The 26,146-nt window shown below is 35.0% G+C and overlaps 1 protein-coding gene across 1 annotated transcript in view; it reads left to right on the top strand.

Annotated features, from left to right (window-relative positions):
* Positions 1-26,146, top strand: part of B4 (imaginal disc development protein B4) — a 94,767-nt gene extending 68,621 nt beyond the window's left edge. The window contains exons 3-5 of the mRNA XM_088239188.1: positions 4,602-4,819; positions 21,854-22,028; positions 23,010-26,146. Coding sequence (XP_088095314.1) covers positions 4,602-4,819; positions 21,854-22,028; positions 23,010-25,261 — 2,645 coding nt within the window. The 3' untranslated portion in view covers positions 25,262-26,146. The remainder of the gene's footprint in view (positions 1-4,601; positions 4,820-21,853; positions 22,029-23,009) is intronic.

Raw genomic sequence — 26,146 nt, 5'->3', positions numbered from 1 at the left:
AAAAAAAATTACTCAAAATATGGCATGATTTAAATTAACAGAAAAAGAATATATATATATATATATATAAAAGCATAATTGAGTTATGTTTTCTAGAAATTCACTCAATTATAGTAAGAAATATAAGGAATAGGAGCAATAAATCATATGCCAAATAATAGTACGTACTAAATTAAATTATACAAAAATACAAAATAAGAAAAACATATATATATATATACCACACTCCTTCGCTTGCTTGATTTATCCTTAGTTTCTAAGTAGAATATTTGTTTGTGATTTTTATGTGATTTTTCTAATATATAAATGAATGAATAAATAAATGCTGGACTGGAATTTCCAAACCCTTAAAAAAAACTCAATACATCGAAGACTCTATACTGCAGTTTTATGTGCAGTAATTTGGAGTTTGTATTAGTTGTGTGGAGCCCACAATTCACAACATAAATTGTAAGACAATGTTTTGAGTATGTCCAAATGCTTGCGGACTGGCGGATTGCTGGATGTTGAGGTGACACCTGGTAAAAGAGGAGGTATAAAATTAGAAAATTGTTTTCAGGCGTTGCCTAGTAGGTGTATTGGTTCAGCCCGATGAATATCACCCACATTATAAAGGTTTCAGCTCTTTTACTTCACAAAAGTCAACAGATGGAAGAGTTGAGGAAATGTGGATGTTTAAACAAGGGACAGAATGGTGATTGTTACACCGTGTGTAAAGTGGCCACTTAAACCAGCCAATGACTGGTTATTAGCTTTGTAAATGCCTAAACTTCCATATTCCCTTCTCAAAAATATTTTTCCTCTGTTGCAACAAATTTAAATAAATTGAAAGGATCTAAAATGTTAAACAGATTTTTTTTTACCCTTGAAAATAGACGCACTATATCAGAATTGTACTGTACTATTTATATAAATTATTAAATAATGATGTAGGCTCTTTAAATCTACTCTCCAAAATAAATTTTAATGTCCCCTTTCGCGTGACATTAAATAAATATGTATTCCATCAGCCAGTCTGTAGCACTAACTGTACACAACACTCTTTCCTCTATTGATATATTAAACATGCTCCTTAATTTCTTTAAACATAAATTACAAGTCATTATATCTGGCTGCGATACCCTCCCCTTGCTTTTAAATGACGAATTCATCACGAAATGGCAAAGTCTCGAAAGAAATATTCGCGAATTTGACATTGCAAAGATGGAAATTTAGGCAGATTTGTGAAATGGTGGGTGGCCAAATCCTGGTCCCTTTTCACAAATTTAAATTCGCTGTTTTGGTAGAGCGTGCTTCGTTAAAATGAAATTTCGTGGTATATTTGACCAAAAACTGGCAAAAATGCAGATCGCGACTTTGGCATTGGCCCGACGGTGTATGGTATTTGAACATTGAGTATTGCACAGCCCTCCAGAATAAAAAAATGCCTACTACTACCTTCATTTACCAATCTATGATAATCCAAACATAATCACGACTACGTTTTAAAATAATTGAAACGAGAAGTGATCACTTAACGCATAATGGAAATTAACTTTCTTCTCGATAGGTAAAGCGCTTTCCTTTCATTTTCACGTTAATTTACCTAATGCGGTAAGTTCAGACTGTGGTTTTACTCCGTATAAAATGCTACTTGTAAAAACTACACGAATTTAAAGTATTTCTTAGCACGAAAAACCCATCAGTCTTAAGAATAACGTTTCAATGCCAGAACAGATACTGTTCAGCGTTGTATTTTTAAATATATTTTTTAATGTATTTATGAATATATCCACACGAAAAACATTAATTTAACAAAATAATTTTTCCTTTTTTAAATTCACATTCTATTGTTAATGATGATATTTTCAACATCTTTTGTAAAGCTTGTCTGAGTCTTTAGTTTAGTTTTGTCTGGTATTTTATTGTATAATTTCAGTCCCTGGTTTGTTTATTAGTCCCGACTGTCCTTGTCTCGTTTTAGAATAATGTATATAATATTGTTCTGATATTCTCGTATTGTGTCCATGTTTACTACAATTTTTTTCAAGTTTTAGTTCATCGTCTACAGTAAATTACATCAGTGGCTAATTTATGAATGAATTTAAGGGATTCTAATTGAAAGAGTTCAGTTATATTTCATTGTTTAATTTGTTTACTAAGTTTTTTTTTTTTTTTTTGAAAAATGAAATATTTGCGTTCTTATTGTTTACACAAATATTTCGATTTTAGGGTCATTTTCAACGAGTTGTAAATAACTCACTATTAGAAAATGGGAATCAAGTTGGGGTTCTATCTAGTGGCTGTGGTTAGTGGTTTTATTTTATTTTATTCATTTTATTTATTTTATTCATTTTATTCATTTTATTCATTTTATTCATTTTATTCATTTTATTCATTTTATTCGTTTTATTCGTTTTATTCGTTTTATTCGTTTTATTCGTTTTATTCGTTTTATTCGTTTTATTCGTTTTATTTATTTTATTTATTTTATTTATTCAAATTATTCTATTTATTCATTTTATTAATTTTATTAATTTTATTCATTTTATTTATTTTATTCATTTTATTTATTTTATTCATTTTATTTATTTTATTCATTTTATTTATTTTATTTTATTTATTTTATTTATTTGGATAACCAACAGCTATAATTATCTTAAATATATATTTGTTTTCTTATATATATATATATATATTTATATATAACAAAACAAATAAGCCAATTACAGGTTTTCACAAGTAGCATCACAGTAAGTTAAAAAAGATTCTCGAACATAAAATGAATAGTAATTTAATGTAAATTCAAAAGAAAAGAAAAAATACCACGAATTATTTCGAAAGCAAACGCCGTACGTCATTAAGATTATTTGCAAATAAATCTATGTTAAATGATTTATTTATTACATTAAAATTATTAAAAGTTCGCCATAAATATGAATTTTGCCTATAATTAGATGAAACAAGAGGGTTATTTCTTAATACTTTGGAAGGAACATTGATAGAAAGTTTGCATAGTAGTTCAGGACAGTCGATTGAAACAGAGGCAATTTTTAGTAAATAAATTATATCCGCTATTTCACGACGTTTTTGCAGATTTTGAAATATGTCATTTTGATTTTCAGTTCCCCATAGTAGTTGCATATAACATTAAAGTTTTTACATAGGCTTCAGACGATAGAATATTTTCCGTTTTTGGAACAAAGATTTTGATTTTGAAAAAAAGACTCGATAATGTCACCACTTTACTAATTAAATTATTTATTTGAACAGGCAAATTCTGAGTTGACTTATGGTCTAATTGGTTGGGAAGCTGGCAAAAAACCACCCTCAAACAACAATTAACAATTACGGTAACAACTGCACAGAAATCTTCAATCTTAATAATAAAAAAAAACCGTTTAGTTATTCAAGTGACTTGCTCTTTAAAGAACTCAGAGAACTTAATATTATTCAACAGTGTAATATTGGAGAATGGCAGTGGTAACACACATAAGTAAAGACAAATACCCAAACGTAAACCGCAACCATAATACAAAATTCTCCAATAGGGATCTGATACTGAGAGAAGGGGTCAACACTGTTCTGGCATCGAGGCAATACTTTTACGTTGGCAAGACGGTCTATAATTTTTTGCCAAAAATTATGGATAAGTGAGAAAGTTGTCAAGTTCAGGAATGTGTTGACCTTGTTCTTTCGTGTCATTTAAAAAAAAATATATATTTGAAAATTTATTTATAAACCCTTACGGATTATTAGTTAGTTGTAGGAGTCAGAGAAGTTGATGCATGCCACGGATTAGAGATTCTTACTGAATTGTGAAAAAAAAAACAAAATTAAATTAAAAAAACAAGTAGCAATCATGGACTTTTGCCTATATTAATTAACAATATTTGAGTTTGTCCAAATGTTCGTAGACAAAAGACTGGATTTCACCCCCTCGGGAGTCATTAAGATTAACAAACTTCACAAACATCAACAGATGAAAGAATTGAAGGACCATAGATGTTCAATGTTACACAGTGTGTAAAGTGGGCACTTAAACCAGCCAATGACAGGTCATAAGCCCTGTACATGCCTAGACTTCCATATTCCCTTATTTAAGGTACTCTCCATCCCTGTTGTTATTTGTTATATTAATTAAATTGTGTATTTTTTATGTTATTTATGTATGTATGTATTATGTATGTGTATACTAGTAAGTTTATATTTTATTTGCAACTCCTGACTTAAAAAAATAGTGGTTCTAGTTTCTTCTTCTTCCTACATTGCGTTTTCCTTTCATAAAGTCTCCAAAACATTTCTTTCTTAATTGTATTTATTATTTCTCTATTTCTTTTTCATACGTCTTATTTTTTGCAAACCCTGTTTATCCATTATATTTGAAGCATTCTTCTCTAGTACCACATTTCGAATTATTACATTCTCTTTTTAGCAGCTTAGATGAGAGTCTTCGACGCCGTAGAGAAGTACTGAAAAGATATAGAGCGTCATAAACAGATTGAGGTTGAAGGATTGTTAACTAAATAATATGGGTCCAATGCGAGTTCCCTGGGATACACCACTTTGGCTTTTTAAGAATGGAACAAAAACTGATGAAATGTATTCCTTCTCTTTTCCAGAGAGCGATCGCTGGCGATACGTGAAAGGGAACGCACGAGCCGGAACTCCTCTGCGGCTTTCTGGAGTATTCGAGGACGCGCGCACATCAGCGTCCGGGGCGGCGGGCGCGGGGAGCCCTCAGCCAATCAGCACGCAGTTAGGTCAGCAAGGCGCGGCCAATATTGCGGGCTGTGACGGCCGACAGCGGTACGCGCAGCTCGTGGATCCCAACATGACGGTTAGTAAATAACATCATAATTCAGAGATTGATTAATAATAGGAGAATGTGGAAAGAATGCAAAACAAAAGCAGCGGCGAATGGAAGTTGCTCAGGTATGTCAATAAATGAAGTAAACGACGATGCAGAATTACTGAAACGTGTTAGTATAATAGGTGATGGAACATGGGTTTACGGATATGCCGCCGAAACTAAGGCTCAATCGTCTCAGTGGAGGCATTCGTGATCGCCAAGATGAAAACCGCCGGCCACGCCGAACACGTCTAACCTTAGCGGCTGCTACAGACAAAGTAAACAATGAATACAGCTGAAAAATTAAGCATACTTCAAGGGCATGCATACCAACATAGCAGCAAAATAAAAATCGAACGCTCCAAACCCACGAAGTTAAACAATTCCCTTTATTTTCTGAACACACCTAATGCCGGAAACCATGTTACGACTTGAAATAGATACCTATCAATAATATTTTCTTGGTGAAGAGTGCACATACTCAAAACAAACTGGACAGAGATAATAAAACATGGCAGCCAGCAGTTCAAGAAATATACGTTAGGAAATATTAAATAGACTACGTGAATTATGTTTATCACAAAAAATTTGTTAAGTAACTCAGCAAAACTATTAGGGCCGCGATTATGATAGGAAGATAAGGACGTCATACCTTCACCATGACGGTACAGTTAAAGATACAATCTCTCAAGCGATTACGAAGATACACTACCGACCCCCCCCCTTCAAGTTTTGACGTAAGTTCATCGGTCATATCTACGCATTAAAAATGTCAAAAAATTAAATTTTCCCTCAATTGCGATTTATTTAAATGTTTCATTGTTTTGAGGGTGGTACTTTTTTTCTTAAAAGTATATTAAAAATATGAGATAGAAATAAGTAAATTTTGAAGTCGAATTGGATTCTGACATAACTGTCAGTTTTGAAAACAAACGACTAGATACACAGATGGCTATATTCTGCACTATTAACATATCGTGGGTATACTGGAAAAAAGCTTTAACTCTCAAATCCCTGTTTTGAGAAATCAAGCATCTAAGTATGTCTTATTTGGATAAAGTAAGATGTAAAGTGCTTATTTAAGAACATGTTTTTAATTTTTCCGTTTCTTAATTTTACATTAAGTAAATATTAAATTATTTAAAGCTTTTAGCCTGAATAAAATACCGGGTATACGACGTAACCTTAAATTTATTTTTAAAACTACAGATACATGAAATTTAATATGACTTGCCAGTTTGTAGAGCGTTAAAAACTTTACGATATTGCATTATTAAGTCAAATCCGCATATTTTAGAGTTAACGTTTTTTTTGCCAGTGTACCCACGATATAAGAGTAGTCTATCTCGGCGTAAAATGTTGCCACTGTAAAAAATCAATTTATTTATTATATATTTTTTCCATCTGCTTTACTATCTTCCTGAGTATCTTATCAAGACGTTAAAGGAGCCGGCTTTGTAATCGCTCGGTAGATAAATACAGACGATCGTCAAGGATTCTGTCGCGAGAATCGGGATGAATTGGCTTTTTCACTTCAGATCGGTTTGAAGTGGCCGCTTTTTATCACAGAATCTTATTTAAAATAAATAAATAAAATAAAATAAGTATTTGCGTTCTTATAATTTACTCAAATATTTAATTTTGAGGGACATTTTCAACGAGTTGTAAATAACTCACTATCAGAAAATGGGAATCAAGTTGGGGTAGAGTGGGATTCGAAACACGTACCTTTGATCCGTGAGTTCGAGACACTAGCCACGGGACCACAACCCGATTCAAAATATAAATGAGAACTATTTTAAATTTTATGAATTAAGGAACGCGGAATAAATTTTCGGGGTGATTCATTGGTTGGATTCGATCATATGACGTCGAGATGACAGGTCGGTAGACCATACCGAGGTACATAGAGTTAGTACAGAAGTTAAGTATACCGTCTTAATATGTACAGCAATATTTTGAGTTTGTCCAAATTTTTGTAGACAAGGACTGGATTCAACTCCCTGGGGAGCTGTTTATATTAATATATTACAACAGAGATGAAGAACATTTAAGAAACCAGCCAAATGACACTTAAACCAGCCATTGACAGGTCATAAGCCCTGTAGATGCCTAGACTTCCATATTACCTTCTCTTAAATGTTCTTCATCTCTGTTGTAATATATTAATATGTACAGATAAAGATAGCGTTCATAATCGCGGCACAGATGTCAAACAATTATTTTTAAATTTAAATCAAAGAGCTCGGAAAAACTGGGTGGTGCCGGTGAATTTTTACCTTACCTTGCAAAAACCAAGTCCGGCGTCTTCGCGTTCCATACCGCGCGTTCAAATCACTATGATGTAGTCAATCAATGTTTGTTTTACCACCTTTTGTTGAAGTTAAGTGCTATAATTTATATAAATATGACAGTAAAATATATCTGTGCCAATTAACCCAGAATGGAACCAATTGACACTATCTGGCAATCAATCGCGGCTCGTTTCAACAGAAATATTTAGACCGGCAAGAAGAGCTATCTTCTCATCTTATACTCCTCTGTTATCTACAGACCATCTAAAGAATAATTTATTTTATGTAAAGATGGTGCATTTTTATTACGTTTTTTTAAAACGTAGAACTTCAAATTGTAAATAATACAAAAGACAGTACGGATGAGTTTATTTATTTATATAATATATATTTGATATCCATATAAGGAATATACCACTAGGTGAATTACTGGGTAGCCTTAAAGCTTATATAAGAGCTTCGTCAAGTATTGTTCGGCATGCCAAAGAAGTAAAATAACAAGAAACACGTCAAGTTCAATACAAACGTATGAAGAAACCACGGGAAGGTTCGAACGACTTCACATTGACCTCGTGGGACCCCTTCCACCATCTAAAGAATACTCGTACCTATTGACGATTATCGATCGTTTTACGAGATGGACTGAGGCAGTGCCTCTCAAAAATATTAAAGCTGACACCGTAGCTAGAGCTTTAATTGAATCATGGCTAGCGAGATATGAATCCAGAATCAATAACAACCGATCAGGGGAGACAGTTTGAATCGCAGTTGTTCAGCTCGTTGGCAATGTTAGGAATCAAACTAAAAAGAACAACAGCTTACCACCCGCAATGTAACGGAATGATTGAAAGGTGGCACCGCACTTTAAAGTCAGCAATAATGGAGGTCAACAGTACCTCATGGACAGAATCGCTACCTTTAATATTACTCGGTCTTAGAAATGCCGTGCGAGAGGAAGCAGGACGATCCCCAGCGGAATTAGTATTTGGGAAAACGCTCAGACTACCATGTGATTTTTTTACAAGCAGCAAAGAACAAGACATAGAAACGCTTACAAAAAAATTGCAAATGCATTTCAATGAACTCAGAGCAGTTCCAGGTTCAAACCATAGCAAAAAGAAAGTCTTCGTGTACGAAGATCTCCCAACTACCACGCATGTCTTCAGAAGAGTAGAAGTGAGGAAACCGCTGCAAAGTCCAAATACGGCGGCCTCCGTGGTGTAGTGGTCAAGACGCTTGACTCACGCACGGAAGGTTCCGGGTTCGATTCCCGGTGAGAACACAAAAATTGAAATGTGATTTTTCTCAAGCCTGGTTGTTCTGTAATGCAATTCACCACTGTAATTGGGCCTCCTGGCCTGTTGTGGTGCAAAAAAAATGAAATCAAAATACAGGCCCATTTAAAGTTTTAGCAAGAGACGACAAAGTGTTCACAATACTGGAGAACGGGAAGAAGAAAAATATTTCCATTGATCGTCTCAAGCCTGCCTTCCTACATCGGGAAGAAAAATAAGAGGAAGAGAAAGAAAGTTCAGGTCCTCCCACGACTACAACGACGACCATAACCAGGTCAGGTCGAAACATTCATTTTCCAGACCGCTATAGACCTTAGCTAATACAAATTTCTAGTGACCACCCCCACTCTTCTTCCATAGCGTTATCACTTGGGGGGAAGTGTTTGGGGACCAGAGAGTGAGAGACGAGGATGTGTTGTTGGCTATGGCCACGGAGCCCAATGGACCTATATAAGGGCGCGTAACACGTCACTCGCCCTTCTCTGTCTTCACCAGTATTCAAATTCACTCTAAAATATAATTTGCGTAATCGCTGTATTTTCGTGTGTAATAAACCAAAATTTGGAAGTAACTTAAATTATTTTATTTATTTATTCCTTGAGGTTAAATCTATTCAATCCTTTCAATCATATGTTTAACATGAACTAACAAATAGCTACTATCTAGTAGAGTATAATAATAATACCTTTATACAGTTTTTGATTTTGACACGTAATTATTATTGTGTAGTGTAGTAATTAGGATAACCGGGATACGGCGGGTAATTTGGACTTGTTCAATAAGTCATGTTTCCCCTACCTTACGATATCTAGCCACTATGTGGCACTAAACTAAAATAAAAACTGCATTAATATTCAGCTCCTCAGATGCGCGGACGCCTAGGTGGGTAAAATATGGTGGGACAGGCAACTGTTCCTGTGGGATGCTCATTCAGTTGGGTCTGTGCTTCCTTCCGAGCGGAACGCACACGTTCTTTTGTTTTGTCCTCCCCTTACGGGGGTGGTATTCGGATCCTCTGCCTCTGACCCAGGGAGTCCTTCTTTATCCAAAGTCGTTCTCTTAATGTAAATATCCGTGTTTTTTCTTATGTTTTGTGTAAGTTATGTTTGTTATGTTACTATAGTTTTAAGAAAATGTTTTTGTATATTTGGACACATTTATTTATGTAAATTGTTTGTTAACATATTTTTCTGAATAAAAAAAAACAGAGGCATTGAGGGGATCCTGAGGGGTGGGGACGACGTGTTGGCCTCTGTCCATACATCCTCCTCCCCCCTCCTTAATCTGCATAGAGTTTGTATTCCTTAGGAATATTTATAATAACTTTCCTCTATGCGCAGCTGACAGAGAGTCCCTCAGGATTCTATAACAGCTGCGGGTAGATGGTGGGCTTAAGGGTCTCCCCTCAATGCATTAATATTCACCATTAATTAATTACATTTGTTCTGTGTTTACTTTCGCTGCCGGTAGATGTCAGATGTGCAGGTCACAACGTTTTCTTAACTTTCTGATTGCGTGCTTGTTGAATACCTAATGGCGTCTTGCTCTGAATATTCCTCAAGCATAATGTATACAGCGAGCGACTAATGGGTACTGACATCGCCACTTTATTGTTAACCATTTCTACGAACAACTGTCAAAAGTTGCCCTCCTGGGGGGGTATCCAGGTAGCATAACTTTTGTTAATCATCATATCGATTTCATTTGCATAATTCATCTACTTGCTTACAATGTCCCCCTCCTGACCGACTAGACTCTCTGATATTTTCTATATTCGTATTATTAAAACTAATCATCGGAAACATTCTACGATCCCTCGTATATGTGAAGCATTTAACAAGAATTTTAATAGCCTTGATATATATTTGTCTTGCACAGAAAAATATTATTAAGATAATGTACAAAAAACATAGACTATTTCCTAGTAATAAATTATACGCAGAGAGTGGACTCCTTAGTCTTAGAAAATTATGTTTATTTCAGTGCCTGAAATATGTTCACTTAAATAGGGAATTATTTAGTAATAATTTAAATCGTATTAGCAATAGATCCGATAGTTTACTGCCAGTTCCAGGACGCAGAACTAAGGAATTACAAAACATTAAATCACTGGTACAGTTTGAAGTAGGTTTGAGGTCTTGCATTAGCATGGAAGGAACAGATAGACAGCTTTAAAAAAAATATATTTAAAATTAAAAACAAAAAGCATACTGCAAATAAATCATGTTTTAGTAATATCAGCATATGTTAATTTTGTTTTTCTTTTCTTTTCGTGGTCATGTCATACCTTTCACAAAACGGACTATCTTTTCGTTCTAGTAACGAGAGAACCCTTTTAATACCCTGTCATCGCTCTAATTTTCTTGCCTCCTCTTTCGCAGTAGTAGCCGCTCGATTGTGGAATAGTCTACCCACGAATGTTAGAGACGATGTTCTTTATTTACATTTAAGTCAAGATTGAAATGTCACTGTCTAAATATGAAAATTGTTCCTTTATCTTTCTTCTTTCCTTCCCATCCCCTCTCCTCTCTTCATAGTAGTGTTAATTTTTTTCATGTCTATTTATTTTTGTTAATCTTTGCTTTTAATATTTGTATAAAATTGTAAGATTCAATATGTCCATGTATTTATAATTTTCTCAAACTGAACGGTTTGGGTAGGTAGGAAGAAATTGCCTTAAGGCAATATGCCCGCCCTTATATGTATATAAAGTGTCAAATAAATAAATAAATACCATATTTATATCCTATAAACTTATTAATAATTAAAAAAGAATGGCCCACGCTCAGACGCTGTAGTCTTTGTGGACATTTTTTCCAATTTATGTTATAGCTTAATTTTAAGATGTATTTTTTTAAAAGTGTATTTTTGTAATTAAATTTCTATGTATGAAAATTTAAAAAAAAACACTCCGTATAATAGGTACAGAAGAGAACTAATAGGTTTGATTCAGAATAACAGAGAATAGACGGTTTGTCTCTTTTCTTGCTCTTAATCATTTAATCAAATGCAATTTTCTACTCCTACTTTCCTTCAATCATCCTTCACCACTCCTTATCAATTTCCTTCTTTTCCTTCCCACTATCTCCTTGTTTTGTCCAAATTTCTTTTATTTGAATATATAGTGCATTTATTATTTATATAGTTTAAACTTTAAGCCGTCGTCGCTTTATTACAGTATAATTTCGTAAATACATATAATTGGATGGCAGGCCCTACTATGTATACATTTTTTATCTATACTAATTTACCCTGTACATCTGTTTGTATTATAAATAAATAAAATATAAAATAATAGTCCTATCACATAATGTTGAGAGAATGTATCAAAATTATTAAAATATTTTTCTGCTGAGTTCTTTCAATAATAATTCACATTTGTATTTGCTTTCACCCCGTGCAAACAACAAACATAACAATTCATCGCTCTAAAGTTTAATAATCTTTGATACTCGTATGCTGGTCAGTTATCACGTGTGCTTTTTGCTATTTGGTCGCATTTTCTCAGCCATAAACACAAAAAATCAGGATTTCGTGCTTTATGTTTTACGCACATTCCCCTCCCAACGCACATTCCCCTCCCCGCTGTACCGCCCGCTAACGCGTGGCGGGAATTTAGGTCAGCCCTGTTCAACGTGTTACAGATAGAGCAGCACGATGTCATATGGTATCCTCTCGAAAATTCGAAATATTATGAAACAGTTTTATAAACACTACCCAATTTGAAATATTCAACGTTTGAATAATGAACAGAATAAAGGAATGCCAGTCGGAATCCTGTGTGACCAGCACTAATCCAATAATGTTAATAATTCCACGTGGGTAGGAACTGCGCCATATCCGGGGTCATTTGTCAAACTGCACTGGGTGCCTACTGTGGACGTATTGAAATAAAACCATTTGTCCGCAATTACGTTACATAAATTACAATTTGCACTGTTTTTATATGATCAATTAAGTTCTAGAGTCAGCGAGGTAACTTGTCAATGTTATGACGGGTCTTTCTGGTATATAGCTCGTATACATGGGTCAGAAAATGGTGCAAAATCTTTGGCAAGAATATTGTGTCGTGTAGTACACAAATTTTGTGAAATCTGTGGTCAAATTTAAAAAAAAACCAAATAAATCCTATTTTGCAACAAAGATTTGGTCAAACCAGGATTTGCGTGTGCATCTCACGCCTATAATGGTGTCAACTGTCAACGCGTTGCTTGTGCCGGGTCATTTATCCTCAGTCATGTATTCTCATGGACTTCATCTTAAGGAAGTCAATTCCACTAGATCGAAGAATATCCATCTCCTCCTCCCGAAAACTCTGCGACCTAGAGTATGCCGATGATGCGGTTATAATTGACGGTTCAGTCAGGGGTCTTCAGGCCACTGTAGATAGCCTAAATAGGTATTCCGCATGCATGGGTTCAAATACAATATTGCAAAAACCCACGTACTGTGTAACACTTCATGTCTTGATGCCCTAAATCCCCCGACTCTGTCAAACTAAGTCATCGAAAGGGTCGAGAGTTTAGAATTTCAATTTAATTTTTATAAAACACATTATGAGTGAATCACCCAATTCCAAATTGCTACGAACAAGAGAATTAACATGATTTTATTTTTAAATCTTCGATTTTTTGTTAAACGCGAGTCTTGCCTGATGCACACGGCTGTCAACCTTGCTCTTTGACCGACCGTCCCGGGTGATCTTTCTCCCAAGGTAGACAAACTCCTTCGCATTTTTTTATTATTTATATACCGCATTTCTGCCATTTACATATATGTGGTATAAAGAGTGCTTAAAAATGTATTAAAGAGTGCTTAAAAATGTCTTTAGCGTGAGTCTTGTAAATTTTAAACATCAATGTATATGTTCCTTATCAAATAGAACGTAATATTCTGTTCATATTGTATTTTATAACATTATGTAGCTGCTTTAAACCTTTAACTGTATTTCTTTAGCTTATTTTATATATATATATATTGTTAATTTTTTTGTTATTTTTTTTAAACCAACTGAACTGAACTGTGTTTTTTTTTTTAATCTATGTTGTTTATATACTCATCTTCTTTTTTTTATACCAACTTTACTTCTTAACACTGTTCTATCTTTTGTTGCTTTATATTGTATTTTTTAAATTTAATGTTGTTAATATACTTATATTTTGTAAAACTTTCATGTATGTAAAAGCCTTATGGGCGTGAAAAAATAATTAAAAAAAAAAAAAAAAATAATAATAATATAAAAAAATCGAGTAAGAAATATTAATATACTCGTACTGTACACATTATTAATTACTTGAAATACATATATATTTTAAAGAAATTATACAATAACAAAATACATTAATCAATCAAATTATAACTATTCCAACCCAATCACCTGAAGTTGATTTTCTCTTTTTGATAAAAATATGTTGGTCACTTTATGTTTTACGTTAGGCAGAGATAAACTAAATATATCAAAATATGATGCATATTCATTCCCGGTATTCTGTAATCTAAAAACATATTGAGCTACCGTTTAAGAATTTTGACAATAAAATATTGTAGATGTTCTGCTTAACCTAGGTGGTACATAGAATGAATCGATTTCAGTAGATCAGGGGTATCAAACATTGGTTTTATTATTTTATATAAAGTCGTAAGATCGGTCGATGTTCTTCGTTTTTGCAATTTAGTTAATTCAAGAGAGTCTAAAATTTTGTTATAATTTAATTGATTAGTAGAAAAACCCATCTTAAAATTAATACATCTAAGAAACTTATTCTGAATTCTCTCAATAGAATCCGAGAAAGTAATTTGATAAGGTGACCAGTGACCATATTGGAGAATTATAATCTAGTTGGCTTCTAACTAGAGATATGTAAAGATATTTTAATGTGTTTATATTATTTAATTTTTTTCCGGCTCTAAGTACAAATCCTAATAATTTTACAGCCTTGTTAGATATTTTAGTAATGTGTTCTTTAAATAATAATTTCGAATCGAACAAAACACCCAGATCGCTCACGGTAGAAACATCAGTAATTTAGTGGAACTCCTGACGTCATTACTTTCATCTGCTGCTCATTTCGGCCCCGGCAATTACCTTCGTTTTGTCCCTCACTGTGGTAAAAAAATCCGCGTGTTCTCGTGATGTGTAGTCCTAAGGTTATGTGTCCATTAGATATCATTAGTAAGAAGTGCAGAGATTAATTAATTATGTGAGTCTCTAGAATGTATGATGTATGCCTGGAGAGCGAATTGGCGATGAACGAAAGTAAGTCAAAAGTGATGGTATTTGAAAGGGATAGTGAGGTTACTGACTGCATAATAAATGTAAACAACGAATGCCTCGAGCAAGTAGAAGAATTTGTGTATCTGGGAAGCATGTTTTTAAGAGATGGAAGAGTAGAAAAAGATGTTGAAAGAAGAGTGAATGCGGGCAACAAAATGAACGGAGCACTAAGCACAGTAATTTCTAATAAAAATATGTCAATCGAAGCTAAACTTGCAGTGCACAACGGAGTTTTAGTCCCAACACTTATGTATGGAAGTGAAACATGGAACTGGCAGAAGAAGGATGAAAGCCGAGTGAACGCGGTTGAAATGCGATCTCTTAGACGAATGTGCGGGAAATCAATGTATGACAGGGTTACGAATGATGAAATCAGGCGACAGTGTAAATCTGAGACAAGTATAATTGATAAGATTAAGAAAGGGTCTCTGAGATGGTTTGGTCACGTAGAACGAATGGACGACGAGAGAATGGTAAAACAAGCATATATGGCAAAAATGAACGGCAACGTTAGACGAGGACGACCAAGGAAGACGTGGCATGATCAGAAAAACCAAAATCTTAAGTCTGGTCATGTCAAAAGCAGACAGAACCGAAGGGCATGTATGACAAGATGTATGAATGTGGAAGAGGCTAGGATTGTATGCCAGGATAGACGTGTGTGGCGGTCCATTCTCTCTGCCTACCCCTACGGGGAAATGGCGTGATGGTAGCAGTAGTAGTGTGTCAAGACTAGTTCTTCAGTTCCAATTCCTCATAACACAGTCTCGCAAGGCGTAGTTACGTGTGCCGTACTGTGGATGCGGCCAGTGACATTGTGCGACATGCGGGAGGCACACTGCTATGCCATTATGGCCATATTACGGCTGACGGCTGACGGCTGACGTCTGACGGCCTTGTCCATACAAGTAAAATAATAACACGCTGTGGATTGTTAGTTGTGATGTACTCAACATTGCATACAACATTATCATCACCATTTGTCCATCCCACCGGGGACCGCATCGGTACATACTCCAACTGAAACATTTATCTGGATCATTTTGTTACTTGGAAGATAAGGTATTTTTTTATTTGTTATTTATTTATTGACGGACATAACAGTCCATTCCAACAATGGTATATACATTTTCTTATATTAAATACAAGTACAAATGAAATAAAATACAACTAAATAAAATTAAGGCTTGGACGAAAAAAATATAAAAATTACTACCTTGACAGGCGCCGTGGCGCAGTTGGTTAGACGGCTATCTGTGTTGCAAGAAAAAAATCCAAGAAAGATTTTTTTCTCAATTGGTCTGGCTGTTGTGGTGTATTTTTCATTACCTTCTTCCATATCCCCTCTATCCTACCTGCTGACAAGCCTCAAAATAGAGGCTTAGCGGGTTATTCCTTTAAAATAAAATTAAAAAAGACTCAAGACAAGATTTGGTCTATCTTAGTGATTTTTTAAATCTATAAAGACTTGCACCAAAAAAGTCCAGATCTTGTCTCGAATTTACAATGCGACACAATCGCGACATTGGTGCATGCAAGCTATAGTTTGTGCTGTGTCGATCAAGGAGCAGCACATTATTATTTCGCAACCGGCGGATCGGAACATTGAATGCCACTTGTTCCAGTAACGATGGTACATCAATTAAGCCATTCAGTAAATTAAACATAAATATGGAGTCAATGTTACTTCTACGTTTTTGTAGACTTGAGATTTTTAACATTGACTCCATTTCTCCGTAAGTGTAGTCTCCCCTCTCGAGGCCAATTATCCATGCTACTTTTCTTAGCAAACGATGTTGCACTGATTTGATATGGTTGATTCGGCCTACATAGAAGGGAGACCAGATCACGGGGGCATATTCTAAAAGAGGACGAACAAGTGAGCAATAGAATGCTTTTATATGGTAGTTTGGGTCTTTGGGTCTGGATTCGCGTGAACAATTATCGCCCTCCAAGCCCAGGTCTATAAAGAGCCTGGCCACTGTGTGGAAGGCGAGAGTTTTATTTTGCTAAATCTCCCCTTTCAAATCCAAATCCGTAAAGTATCGGGCTATTAGGTAGGGGGCAAGCTCTTTAACATCCTCAGGTTTAACCAGCGCTCCCCCGAGGATGAGGCTCCTTTCATGATGTAAAGCATCACATTCACATAGAATGTGTATAGATGCTTCCTCATCTGCTCTGCTACATCTGAAGTTTCGGAAAGGTTCATTTTTTTTTATTTTTTTTTAAATTTATTTTTCAAAAATATTTACGAAATATTCTTAAATTAAAGTCCTGCTGAGTTGCATACATACAACTCGTCAGCAGGTTCTTATAAATTACATTAATTATTTACACTTAGCCTACATTAACAATAATTTTACTTGAAAAACAATTACAGGTTACATTTTGAAAAATCAAAAACTATCACTAATACAAAAAACTTTTTTCTAATAACCATAATTTGAGCAAACGTCGAACTCCTGTATTTAACTCAGTATTTTTAATATTGTTTGGTAACATATTAAATATTTTAGGTATACTGTATTGCAGTGTCCTTTTGCCATATTTATTGCAGTATCTAGGAACAGCTAGCCCTTCCATACTAGTAAACCTGGTGTTGTAATCATGTACCAACTTGAGTTTATACTCGGAGTGCGACGCATGCTGACAAATTAATTTGTACCAAAGTAGAGCCCTAACAGATAATTTATTTACAGATTTATACATTAATGATATTGAAATATTGTGTCTCTGGCGGTATACATTTTTATGTAGTAGCAATTTGATCATAGAATTTTGCAAGGTTTGAATAAAATTAATATTAGTTTCACTTGATAACCCCCGGGAAGTTATGGCGTATCGTATAATTGATTCAGAGAGAGATAAATAAATAATTCGTAAAGTATTAACAGGGACATAATATTTTAATATGTACATTCTATTACTAATTGCTCTTAATCGCTTACACAATTTTCTAATATGTACATCCCATTTAAAATTACAATCTATAGTTAAACCTAAATAAACATACTGCTCAATATTTTCAATATTTTCACACATGCACGGTTGCATAATATATTAATAATGAGGAACTTCAGCCCTACGGGAAATTGGATACAAAAAATGTTTTCTTACGCGGGGTAAAAATTAGAGCATTAAATTGTACTACAAAGTTTCTTGAAAATGTACAGAAAAAATAATAAAAAATACTTTGATAAAAACGCACTACTTTAAATGACGTCACTGGTTCATGTTAATCAACCTATGATCTGAGAGCTATGGAAGATTTCCGGTCTGCTTGTCGCTTCTGGACCAATAGGAAGAACTGAATGAGAATAAGCGGAAATGAACCTCTGACGTTACACGCGGAGTTATTTCAGAAATACAAAACTTTGAAAAATCGTAGCGCCGATAATACGATACATAAAAATTAAAAACAAATTGTTTTGACGTAGTTTAACAGTCTTTTAACAAATAAAAAACTCAAAAAAAAACACTGAACTTCCTCATTCTAGCAAGGTGCTTGTTCAATCTGCAGTGCCCTGAGCGAGCTCTAAGCTGAGCTTTACTAGGTCGAAAGCAAACCTTTGCGGGTACCCTTTTACCAGTTTCTTCGCATGGTCCTGACCAGGTACTTCTGCGAGAGCATTACGCTTTGCTTTCTGGCCCATGGCCTATTGAGGCTGTCTCAGCTCCCAGCCTTGCCGATTCATCAGCTGCCTCGTTACCGTCTGCGTTTGAGTGTCCAGGTATCCAATTATAGTATCGAGAGTTTGGGTCTTAACATAAGTTGCGTCCGTTTTTTTCCAAATGAAGAGAACAAGAGGGCACATAAAAAAAATACAACAAATTAGTCAGTAATATATTGGAGTAATAATTACACAATTCCTCTTTCTTCTCTAACTCATATAGTGTCCATGCGGCTCGACTGTGGAATCATCTCCCATCCACCATCAAAGATGTTACTACATTATCTCTGTTTAAATCACGTCTGAAGAAACATCTCCTTTCTCTTCCTTAATCTCTCCTCCTTTCCTTTTTCCTCTTTCCGCTTTTTCCCTTTTCCCATTGAGTAATAGTTTTGATTTGAGGTAATTTATAAACAAATACATTTATTTCTATTTTTATATATTTTTAACTTTTTAATCATTTTTTTTTCTATTGAATATGTTCTGTAACTTGAATTATAAAAATAAAACTTTTATTTTATTGGTTGGTTGGAAGAAATTGCCATTTGGCAATAAGCCCGCCAATGTACAAATAACATTATGTACAAAAAGTTAAATAAATAAATAAAAATATATGATCCTTCATTATTTTACAGCAAATTAGTGATTGTATTGAGTTGACGTATCAAGTCTTCCCCGTATCAAGGCAGCCCGTTTTTCTATGAGTGGAGCGTTGGGCGATGCGTGGGAGCAGATATTAGTATGACGCGGCGGTCCCACTAATGTTTAGCTACTGAATTTAAACGTGATATTTTTTATACTTGTTTTTATTTATAAATCATATAACACAAAGTATTTTACAAGTATAATACGTTGAATTACATTCCCAGGAGTTACAACAACTCAATTCGGGACATAAATAATATTAACATTTAGAAAATAACACATATTGAGAACAACAAAGAAACAAAGCAAGTTTAGCACCTTTATAACTAAATATAGTACAACAATATATACGCCTAAAACCTTTTCTTACACAAGCAGAATAAATATATATAAAAAACGCTTTTAAGAATAAAAAAAAAGTCGTAAATCTACTAAGGGAGATAAGGTCATTAACATCACATGCCATGCAGATGATGCAGCCATAGTGATGATGAGAACATATCCATCTCAGTTAGTAAACATCTGGATGCCTAAGAAATGTCGTATAGTACAATGAACACATGATTATTGGAAACATAATTCGGATATACAAAACGCGTGTCAGACCAAATCATGATGTATACAACAGAGGCGAGGATAGATAGAGAGAAAATAAAAAATACGAAAAACTAAGTAGAAAAACTAAATAGAAAAACCAAATAATTTTATATTGACGAAATGCAGTGACAGAGAAATGTGATAAATAGGTATTTAAATACAGTTTTTCTGTCACTCTCTCGCTGATGCCTCCCCGATATTATGCGAAAAAGACAACAAACTGCACGTCGGACTTATTATGCCTAACTAAATTCAATAAAATCGACGTTTCTTTGTTTCGTTTTCCGCACCTCAAAACTGAAACGATTTTACTAAATGTTATTACATATTGTATATAACCGCTTACCGACTTTTCTTTGTCTACCGGTTTCGAGACGTACCCGTCTCTTCGTCAGGACACCAATTAAACCAACATGCAAAACCCACTATACACCTTCACCATAGTTGTTGCACAGCGCGCATTTTATGCATTTGCGAATGCATTTTAGTAAACGCATGCACTGATTAGGTTACGAAAATGTTTTATGTTGTGGGAGAAATAGTTGAAAAAAGAGGGAGGGGATCAAGGGAGGGGCGTGAGTTTATTAGATATAGGGTGACCACTACATTGGAACATCGTATAACTGGCCCATATTGAATGGTTGTTTGATTATTTATTGATCAAAGTAACAATTTTTTTAAGCTTTGCAAATTTGTAATATTTCTGTATTTACTTTTAACCCTTCATTATTTATACAAACAAACAAACCATCACGCCGTTTCCCCGTAAGGGTAGGCAGAGAGGATAGAACGCCACAACACTCTATCTTTGCATACAGATCTCGCTTCCTCTACATTCATACATCTTCTCATGCACGCGCGCTGATTATTCCGACTTTTGACCTGTCCATCTTTAAGTATTTGTTGGATTTGGTCATGCCATGTCTTTCTCGGTCTTCCTCTATTTCTGCATCCGTCAACATTCGCATTGTAAATATTCTTAGCCGCTCTCTCGCTGTCCATTCGTTCTACATGTCCAAACCAGCGCAGAGCTCCTTTCTTGATTTTGTCGATAATGCTTGTCTCAGCCTTACAGAATGTATGGATCTCGACATTTGTGCAACTATCGTACATAGTTTTACCACACATTATTATTTATATTTAGATTTTAACTCCTGTATCTTTGTTAAAGTCATGCTTAAAATTGATTTTGTGAAGAGACAGGTACGTCTCAAAACTGGTAGACATAGAAAAGTCGGTAAGTGGTTATATACAAATATTTAATAACATTTAGTAGAATGTTTGATGGAGAAGTTCTTGAGAATGTTGAAAGCATAAAAAATCTAGGAGTTTGGATTGACTCTAAATTATCTTTTTCAAAAAATGCAGACTATACGAGTAAGAAAATCGCAAAGAAGGTATCCCTGTTAGGAAGGATAAGGAATAAATTAGACATTAAAACCTCTCTGCTGATATTTAAAAGTATTATCGTTCCCCACATTGATTATTGCTCCAGTATTTTATATTTAAGTAATGAAGGAGATCTAAAGAGACTCCAAATAATACAAAACAAAGCGATGAGGATAATATTAAGATGTGGGAGACGAACAAATGTTAAGAAAATGATTCAACTTCTAGATATCATGACAATTGATCAAAGAATCAAATTCAATGTTGCCAATGAAATAAACAAAATTATTAAAGGAATAGTTCCGAGATATTTTCAAAATAAACTAAAAAATAATGAGTTCTTTCATAGAAACTATGCAACAAGAGGATCTCAAAATATAAGACTGGAAAAGAAATCAAAAGCAATGTCCTAGAACTGCCTTATGTACAAGGGAATAAAACTATTTGAAGAAATGCCAGAAAGCATAAAAAATGAAATTAATGTAAATATATTTAAAATTAAATGTAAAAAGTATATATGTGAAAAATATTAGGTAGTAAATAGTGAATATAATTAATGAAAATGTACATATGAAACAGTTAACATTATAAATTAGGATACTAAGTGTATAATAGTGATAAATAATGTTAGAATAAGTATAGATGTAAATATTGTGTTGTAAATATATATTAGACTATGTAAATACATAGAACTAAATAAATAAATAATAATAATAATAAAAAAAAGTTAATTTTCTGTGTCGTTTCCCTTTTCCGGTTTTCAAAATTATTATATTTGTATACTGTTTATCAATGTAGCGCCCTACGCACCTCCAGGTGCTGATGAGGATTTATCATCATTTGATTTACTCTCGCAGGAGCTGTATGCGCCTCTCTCTACCAAGGGGGAGTTCTACCCCGTGGGGGCGGCCAGCGGGGAGGGAGGGCTGTGCCGGCTGGGAGGGGGAAGCGGGGGGCTGCTGGGGAAGCCCCTCCCTTTGAGGGTGAGGCTCGTGGCTGGACCCGCTCCGCCCCATCCGACTCTCACTTCAGGTGAATATCAATCAATCGAAAAGCTAGAAAGTTGTTAAGATCTTTTATCGAAATGTGTTGCCTTTTTTACTGATTAGTCATTTTATTATTTTTACCCGCTAGTTCCCATTATTTCCTTTTCTTGTAATCTCAATAAATTTCCTCATTTCAGACTCTCCTTTTAAGTGTATCAAATCTTAATGAAACTCTCGATATAATATTCAATCTCAATGTCTATTAGATTTCAATAAAACTCACTTCTGATGTGTGATTCTGAACACCGCGGGTAAAGAAAGCGTTGGTGGCATATAATTAGTACGTAAATTATGTGCTAGCAACGCTTTCTCTCTTCCCTAGAGAGCGTTCAGGACGTTCGTACTGTAAGTAGGTGTATCATTCAATTTTTATCCTTATTCTCAATTGAGGTCTATTGGAACTCAATAGAGACTCACACTTCTGGTGGATATTGTAATCTTAATGAAATCCTTCACTTCAGATTCTCACTTTAGGTCTATCAAATCTTAGTGAAACTCATTTCAATGGGAATTTTAATCCTAAAATGGAATCCTCTCACTTTCCTCGCTCTCATTTTGGGTCTGTTGGATCTTAATATAAATCTCACTTCAGACTCTTACTCCAGGTCGGTATATCATTTAATGGCTTTCCTCATTTTCAGACTCTAAGTATAAACATATCAATGGAAACTCTCACTTTAGGCTTTAGGTGTAAATTTCAATATTAATAGCAACCCTCACTTTGTACTCTAATTTAGGTATATTAATCTTTATGGAAAACCTGAATTTAGACATAATTTAGGTATATCCATCAATCCTAATACAAACTCTCACTACAAATGCTATCTTTTATAAGCGAATTAAAATGATTTTGGCATCAGAATCCTTCGAAGAACTTTGTTAAAACTCTCCAGTTATTACATGGCTGTTTACATATCATAGCATCAAAAAGATAAATTATGTCTAATGTTTTTACTTTTCATTCTAGGAACTCTCCTCCTTCGAGCAGTCACCACAGAAGCAGTTATAGTGATGTCCACATTACCAGATTCTGCCCGGATCCCGACACTCACTCTTCTCTCCCTCAACACCGACAGCAAACTGCAGAGGACCCATCTCGGCTTCGAATCCGAGAAGAGAATGTTCCTCTCCTCGCGAGTGCATAAAGCCATTACCTACTGCCAAGTCAACGTTGATTCTTGGATCCGACAAATCACATTCGCTATGCCGGAGAACTTAAATGACCACTTACCACCGAGAGAAAAGATAACCCCTAAAAAACTAGACCCGATAGAGCCGGAAATCAACGAGGGCTTTGTAAACAAGAGGACGAGAAATGAAGTTGCTCACGGCGGTCTCAAATTCGAAAAAGAAAAACGGTTCACCTTCCAAGGCTTAAAGGTCGATGCCTCGAGACTCTTTGGCAAAAGCGACAAAGTTCTCAAAGACATTCCTGATGAAAACGAAGGTTCTATCATATTTATTAGCAAAAACGAACTAGAAAATATGAGCTTTGATCTCTACAGCGACGAAGAAAGTAAAAAAGTAGCGAAGAAAGAAGAAGAGAAGGAAAAACAATTCAACGAAGATAAAATGAGGGTCTTTAGGGAAAGTAATACGAATCAACCGAAAATTTCCAAGTGGTTCAAACATTTAAAGATTCTGAGGAGTACGGAGAGACTCGCAGATGATAAAGCCGATGAAAATAAACTAGACAAGTACAGAGAATATAGAGATCCGTTTGATCCATACAGCGACAAAACTGGTTCGATGGAAAGGTACCAAGACATGTCCAAGTTAATCGAGGATAGATTCGGCCCTTTGAGGATGAATAGAAGAATCGAAGATGTGTCTTCCGACAAGTGGCAGTCTTACAGAAGTTTAACCACGTCTTCAGATATTGGTATCAGTTCTAGCTCCGGTCGGATAGAACCCAAGAGGGTCTTAACCAAGTCCGTATCTGTTCAAACAGGCATTATGGATACAGATGACAGATTATCAGATTTAGGACAGAAAAAGAACCTCAGTGTAGAGCAGATCAATTACTACTCGGAAAATGACTCCAGTCTTAAGAAGAAACAGATCTACACAGGCAATTGCGCCAAGAGGCTAGAAGTTGAAACAGGAAAACAGAAAATATCAAGATTTGAACGACGTCAAAGGATTCGACCAGATCTTATTCCAGAAAAAAGTGACATTGCCTCTTCATCTTCCTTCGACCAAATTCACAGTTGCGAAGATTTGAACGCTTTCGGTACTGGATCCAGTCGGAGTGATTCCAACAATCAAGTGATGTTGAATCAGCAATCCTTTATAACTGAAAAACTGTGCTCCGAATTTCACGTCAAGACCAAAAGAGTTCTCAGCAAATCAACGTCAAATTTGCTTCACGGAAAAGATAAAAAAGAACCGACCAATGTCGTTGGAAAGCCTTTGAGCGTGGTTCAAAATGGCAAGAAACAAAGTGATTCAGATGTTAGCGCTATTAAAGAAATCGAAGTGGAGGTTGAATCTAATCGCGAAGTTCCAATTTCTGACCACGGAAAATTAAAGAGATCAATATCATCCATCCAAAACAGAAAACTCCCAGTGATAGAAGACCTTCCTTATGGCCAAGTCGCTGACGCCATCAGCGGGAGAGGAAATCACGAAAGGCAAGATTCGGACCAATCAGACAACATCTACGCGGAGATCTGCAACCCAGAAATTAAAAACAAAAAGCTAAACGAAGACCTAATATCGTTCGAGAAGGAGATCTTCAGAAACACATCTTTCGTCAACATTGAACTGGACGAAAACAAGCCAATAGTTCAAAAGGTCGAAAACAAATTCAGACACATAGAAGTTGTCGTAATCGAAAGAAACCCGCACCAAATCAACGACGACAATTTCGTCGATTCCGATTTCGTTGATTCGGATTCCGACGAAAAGATATCGGAAAACGTTTCGCAAAAGTATTCATCTCTCAGTGGGTCCGGCGGATTCTCCGCCGGGAATTCTCTAGAAAAAGACAACAAAATCGGCGCTAACATCTTCAGTCGGTCGGATAAGAACCACGCCATACGTTTGGAGGTGACCCACAGCTCGGCCTACGATTCGGAGATCAGCAAATCTTCCTTGGACTCGAGAGAAGAGAAGATGCCGAGTCTGTCGTACATAAAGTTTACTCAAGAAAGCGCCGCGGAAGAGATCTCACACACGCCTATTATTTCCGAAGCTATTTACAGCACCCTCAAATGACACCGGTTTAACTTGTGATTTTTAAATAAATAAGTCAAAGAGCTTAAACCCCCTTCAATGAAGGTTTCAACTCTTTAACTTCACAAAAATCAACATATAAAAGAACTTAAGGAATAAGAATGATGACTGTGGCCACATAAACCACCCAATGGCAGGTCAGAAGTCCTGTAAATGCCTAGACTTCCATATATCCTTCTCTAAAAAGTTCCGCTGTTGTAATATGTTTTTTATTTGTAATTTTTAAATATCGTCGATTAGCTAACAACACTGCATATGTAATCTTTGTTCTTATTACCGAACGACAAAAAAACTGCTTATTTTATTGAATTGAAGAAGAATTAGACTTAGAGTTTTGAATGGGGGACAGTTTATACATAAACATTTTATTTAATTACATTTAAAGGCGTTATAAGGTAGAGCTTTCAGTAAAATGTAAGGATTAAATTAAGCGTATTTATTCCATCCACTACCTTCAAACATTGCTTTCTGCCTTAGTTAGGAGTAACTTATAACAATACTCTATTACTATATTATTGTCACCCTTCTATAATACCGCGTGTACACAGCCTAGGACACGAATGTACCTCTCATATCGACATTTTTAACTCAAGTCTCTGGGAATTCAAATCATCTCTCTTTAAATGTTTTATGATGTTCTATAGTAACGATCAACTAATTATTTGCAAAAGCTACTTACGCTAACGAGCTGGTGTTAACTCATTTTATATTCATATATACGGACTTTTTTATATTTTGTATGCTGACATACATACATGTATATTTATATATATATATGTATACAGTAAAAACCCTGTTTTACGTTTTTCAAGGGAGCAACAAAAAAGTGTAAAACTGAGGAAAACTTTAAAGTGAGGAAATGAAAAA

The sequence above is a fragment of the Micrasema longulum genome, unplaced genomic scaffold (assembly GCF_059751315.1).
Source record: "Micrasema longulum isolate JH-2025_06_02 unplaced genomic scaffold, ASM5975131v1 h1tg002088l, whole genome shotgun sequence".
Taxonomy (NCBI): Eukaryota; Metazoa; Arthropoda; class Insecta; order Trichoptera; family Brachycentridae; genus Micrasema; species Micrasema longulum.
This window is presented reverse-complemented; position numbering and strand designations above follow the sequence as displayed.